The sequence below is a fragment of the Ctenocephalides felis genome, unplaced genomic scaffold, assembly GCF_003426905.1.
Source record: "Ctenocephalides felis isolate EL2017-DRISC unplaced genomic scaffold, ASM342690v1 CF-g0.4_SCAFFOLD_02969, whole genome shotgun sequence".
Classification (NCBI taxonomy): domain Eukaryota; kingdom Metazoa; phylum Arthropoda; class Insecta; order Siphonaptera; family Pulicidae; genus Ctenocephalides; species Ctenocephalides felis.
This window is the reverse complement of record NW_020539123.1, coordinates 4,077-9,925: the sequence shown is the minus strand read 5'-3', so window position 1 is coordinate 9,925 and position 5,849 is coordinate 4,077. Positions and strand designations below refer to the sequence as shown.

General features: G+C 33.0%; 1 protein-coding gene across 1 annotated transcript; it reads right to left on the bottom strand.

Moving 5' to 3' along the window:
• Positions 1-302: 302 nt before the first annotated feature.
• LOC113381663 (homeotic protein distal-less-like) lies at positions 303-831 on the bottom strand (the record flags this gene model as incomplete). Its single annotated transcript, XM_026620424.1, has 2 exons — positions 303-571; positions 684-831. Coding segments are annotated over 2 exons (417 nt in total), but the record flags the coding sequence as incomplete, so codon positions are not given.
• Between the last annotated feature and the right edge of the window lie 5,018 nt (positions 832-5,849).

Genomic DNA, 5,849 nt, shown 5'->3' with positions numbered 1-5,849 from the left:
ATTCAGCATTATAATGCTTACAATGTATTTTTCGTGTGCGCTAAGTACTTTCACACGAATATCAAAAATTTTTCAAAAAGTGTGTTCACTGAGCGACTTATATATCACTAAATATTATTTTTGCTTTCTTCATGAATTTCTCAATACCTCACAATCACATGAGTTGTTCTTAAATTCCCTCTACCAGGCTGTCTTATGACAACCCTTAATATGATTTTACACACATCATCCAGAAATATACTAAAAATTTTTCACTATCTATCTATTATTCTTCACTATCTCTTATCTATTATCTATTATCCTTACGTCAGAAGTCCTGGATTTGACTCCGGCTGGTACCAGTACTGCGGAACATATCCGCCCATCTGTGGCGGTTGTGGCGGTTGCTGAGGTGGACCGGGAGGAGGTTTGTGATCCCAGGGTACTCCCGGCGGACTCAACCCTGGTGACAGCTCCGATACAGGGGTGGATGAAGGTGTGGGGCTGTGACCACCGGGACCACCTGGACCGCCCACGCCACCTGGACCTCCTGACGTACCGAGATAGTGTGGTGATCCACTGCTACTTCCTCCTAGAAGATAAAGGAAATTTAATTTGTGATACAAGAAAGAGAATAAAATAAAAAATGGGGATCATTAGAAAAGTGGATAAAAATTAATGATGGGATTTGGTTGTGATCGTACCATGCATGCCGGGAATATTTCCTGGAGGACTTTGTTCACCAGGAACGCCTAGACCGCCCAGTGAAGCTCCAGGACCGCCGGGACCTCCTTGTGCTGCTTTCATCATTTTCTTGTATTTACTGCGTCTATTTTGGAACCATATCTTTACCTGTAAAATAAAATTAGCTTTGAAATTTCAGAACTGTAGAAAATTGACGCCCTATAGAATTTGGGATGGATGAAATTAGACATTAAGACGATCTTTCAAGATGAAATAATATTTTCACTTATACCACTCATGTATATTCTACTGTAATTGATACACCACAAATTTTTTTTATTACAATTGCTTTGGTTAAAATTAAGCGCAAAGTCAAAGGCTAATATGATGCCAAAAAGCGATTAGGCAGTACAGTCAACCCTCGGTTAACGCGGCAAGTGCGTACGGTGCAGTATGGGGACCGTGCTCGTATTTAACATACAATTCAGGCTAATTCGTAGTGCGTTCTATGGAAACTTATATAGTGCTGTATGGGAACCGCGCTATGAGAGACTAAGAGTTAGTACTAATCGCACCATTTTTATCGTGCTGTATAGAGACCAAGGAATACAACTTGAAGTAGGAGTAATACGGATGAAATGACATATATGACCTGGACACATTATTCAAAAATTGGCTCGACGTTGCAATCAGTTCAAACATGTTCTTAGACAGATATTATATAATCAGGCATGTCTAAAAGATGAAAGTCGATAACAAAACTTACGTTAATACCCTTTTGATATCAAGTTCCTATAATTACTCATAGGTTGTGCAAGGAACTTATGGGCTGTTGAACAAAAACCGTGTAATAGGAAGTCCGTGTAGTCGGAGGGATGTCGGATTTTTAGCTCCGCGCGGTATGGAAACCGTGTACCCAGAGTGCCGTGTTAACGGAGGGTTGACTGTATATGTGTAGCAATGAAATATTTTAAATAATTTAAAATATCGTGTCATTACATGTTGCTGTTAGTATAATTAGCAGCAATAATAAAATAATACTATGACACGATTTTGAAATTTTGATCAGAACTTCATAAGGATTTTCTATAACCCATGTTTGACCAATCGCCTGCCACCAAAATGATATAAAGGACGATTGATGGATACCAACCATTCTTCATTCTGAGTCGCAATTCCCATTTTTCTTTGATAGCAAGAGTATTGCAATTTGCATGTACAATATAGATTATTTTTCAGCGGGTGTCTTGAACTGAAAATAAATGACTTTTGACGAATTCTTTTCGGCAATTACTGAAACTCAAGCTCAAGAATTCCAGCAATGCGAGTAACGTGTGAACGAGCGGTAACTTTTAGGCGACGACGAGCCCGGCCGTCGAGGCAAAACCGTGTGTTGCAATTTTTTTTTACTTCGAATAAGTTGCTTCAAAATTGTTTCGGCGGCCCTCGAACACCGCCCACTACGCAAATATGCGAACAAACCATATTGTCTGCCGCAGGTTGGAAGATAGTAAAGGATTGTGTTTGCTTGATGAAGAATATTGACTGAGTCAAACAATAACTAATTATAAGTTGAAAGTATACTGATTAACGATATGATTAATCTAATCAAACATATTATTGAAATACATATGTATTAGTAGACTAAAAAATTTATTTCTAGTCCAAAGTATTTTGTAATGAGATCCATTTTAATCTGCATTCATATTTTTTAAATGATTATCGTCGGTGTAAAATATGGTAATAAATCAACTGAAGTTTTCGCAAATGAGATTTTTACAAAATAATCTGGACCTAACATTGTATAGTTCCTTGAATCCAGAAGCAAAGTATGAAGTCAATGTTTCGAATATATGAAAATCCATCGCGACGAATTTCTTTTAGATTTCGTTCGGTCATGTCGCACGCGAATTTGACTACCATTAATCATTTTTTCACGACTTCAGGGCTGGTGTCGAATTGGATGGAAAATATTTCGAAATTATTCATCAGAATATTTATTCTACAAGTTGTTGTGTATTATTCTCTACATTACATATTAGTACTATACTATACATATTAGTATTAGCAGTAATAATAATATTCTGATCCATATCTAAAGCACTCTTTTTTTCAATTATTTTTTAAATTTTACAATGGCTTTCAGAAGTGAACTAAATGGTTTGCCTTTCAGTTGTGTACTATACGAGGTCTGTTCAAAAAGTTTTCGTAATTTTCGTTTTTTCAAAAAAATATTTATTTATTCGTCTACATTAATGTGGTCCCCTTCAAAGTAGTCCCCCCAGATATAATACACTTATGCCAGCGTTTTTTCCAATTTTCGAAGCACCCTTGATATTCACTTTTTGATATGTCCTTGAGCACTCTCGGCGATTTTCTTCAATCGAGGAAAACCGCCGTCCTTTCATGGGTCTCTTCAACTTTGGGAATAGGAAAAAGTCACACGGAGCCATATCTGGTGAATTTTTGCACTTTGCAACACTTTATTTCATTTTTTACGCAAAATTTAATACAAATTCTTTGACTTTTTCAATTCTTCCATTGTAAAAATCGCCGAGCTCAGAAAAACACGTCGAACCTTAGCGACTACCACAGACAAAGTAAACAGTGAATATAGCTGAAAATTTCATCATACTTTAGGGGCATGTATACCGACACAATAAAAAAAAAATTTTGACAATCAGACACTCCAGACCCGCGAAATTTAATTATTAGTAATTCCGGGTACTTTTTGAACAGACCATGTATATGTGCAATATGGTAAAATACAAATAGCACCTATCTTTTAGACAATTGTGCAGTTTTGCAAAAAAGATCCATTCTAAAAACCTCCAATTCACAAGTATACACATTAGTATTAGCAATAATAATAGTATTCTGATCCATATTCATAGCATAATTTTTGCAAATAATTTTCAAATTTTACAATGGTTTCTAGAAGAGAACCAAATGGTTTGACTTTAGTTGTATACTAAATATCTGCAATATAGTTTTATACAAATAGCACAAATTAGCCCAAATGTATTGTTCAATTTTTTTCAGTACATCTATATTTTAAACAAACGTTGTTTTGCAAAATGGAACCATTCCAGTTTCTTTCAACTCATCATCAGTCTGGATCATATTTCGAACTTCGACCAGTTTCGGACAGTTTTGGATTATTTTTTGCAAAGTTTCATTTTCTAACAAAGTAGCGAATTTAATAGTTTTCTCAAGTTGAGCTTCAATAAAGAGATGATAAATTTTATCTTACCATTTCTTGACGATTAAAGGTCTATAGCTTGTCATTAAAATAAGTTCTCATGATTCACGGATATTGAGTAATTTTCTTTCAGAAAAAAACTGATTTACGTAACGATGACTAAATATATTTCAAAACCATATTACACACAAAATCATATTGTCTAATTTGCTTATAAGAATTTTAAGCGATTTCATAAAAAAGACTCCGGTAGTCCAACACTGACCTTAAATAACCTTAGATTCCGAATACACGTGATAAAAAACATACACACACACATACTGTGACCATTATTCAAATCCTTTTTCCTGCATTATACATAATTAAGTTTATTATATTCGGTTACACTGCATTATATGTTGTATTGTGCTCTTGGATGTTATTTTTTTTCTTGTTCACTTTTTTATTGTATTCGACTCTCTATCGTTTTCTTTCGATTTTTTTCGAGCGTTATTATTATATTATATTATATTGTTATTATTATTTTTATTCGTATGTTTTTTGATTCCGGCTACCGTGCGACGGACAAAGAAAAAAGTAAGATCAGGCAAGCGCAACAGACCAATATTCACACCTTTTGTATTTAACTACAGATATTACGACGGGAGAAATGAATTAAAAATCTGTGACCACAGAGAAAGTTCAAAGCGATTCTAATAAAACTTATCTACTCAACTGTAATAGACAAATTTTATTTATTTATTTTATTACATAGATCCAAAAGGACGTAAAACTACAATCATAATAATACAATATTAGATATTAACTAATTAACACTGAATTAAATGGAATATGAAAAACGCACGCAAATAAATGAATATAAAAAAAATAGATACAGTATAGGTACAGCAATAGTAGTAAGTACAGATAGTAACTAGTGGTGAATGGCATCGTGCCTTAAGGCAAATAGCTGGAACTTTCCGTACCGAAAACTAAATTAAAAAAAAACTTTGCAAAGCTTTGAAAAAATTATTAGAAATTTTGAGATTTTAAAAAAACTTGACTTTTTAGAAAAAAATGATTTTTTGTTTAGATTTTTTTTGTTTCATCATCTACTTTTTATTTTTTGCTTTTTTATTGGATCTAGGGAGACGCTAGACCCTACCTTTACAAATATTTCACCATTTGTTCATTACGTCAATACAAGTAAAATGTTCTTTGAATTATTTAAATCGGACTCTCCGTTTATCACAAAAACTAAAGTACCATTTTTGGCACTTTTTGCCCCGCATCTCCGAAACGGCTAGGCCTGCCTTTGCCAAAAACTAATCAGCACGTCTTCTTATTAGTAGGAATCGAATGTTCATGAATTTTATATCCGCACACACACATACATACATCAATTTTTCTAAGGTATGCCAAAATGTTCAGAAACACTGAAACGTATAGATTTATAAAAATTTCATTTTCTATTTTTTTGCGATTACTATAACTTACCCTACGGGAAGTTCAAAATTACTATAAAATACTACTTATAGTAGTGATATATGGCAGCGATTATATTCTGGTATAAATAGTAGATTTGATTTGCATTTTGTTATATTTTTATGTTATTTTTATTTAAGTGCTTTTATATGCACGAAAAGCAGCTTTATAATATTTGTGAAAATTAAAAATAATGTTAAAAAGCATAATGGATTTTGTTTCAATATTCAATGCATTGTTCACTTTAAGTTATATCAAATAAATAATTCAGATCTTACTAATTTGTTCAAGTAGTAACATACAAACATTCATCAAGATTTTCTAAAAATTAATATTTTGTAAATCACTGAATAATTGTAAGAACTGCAACATAAATAAATATTTTTTAAATAGTTTTTCAGTACTGATATAACCCCATTTTATACGAAATTCAAATCGCTTTTCATCAAAGTTACAATAAGACAAATTGGCATTAAATTTTATATATTTTTTAAAATACTTCCACATATTTTTCTAAATG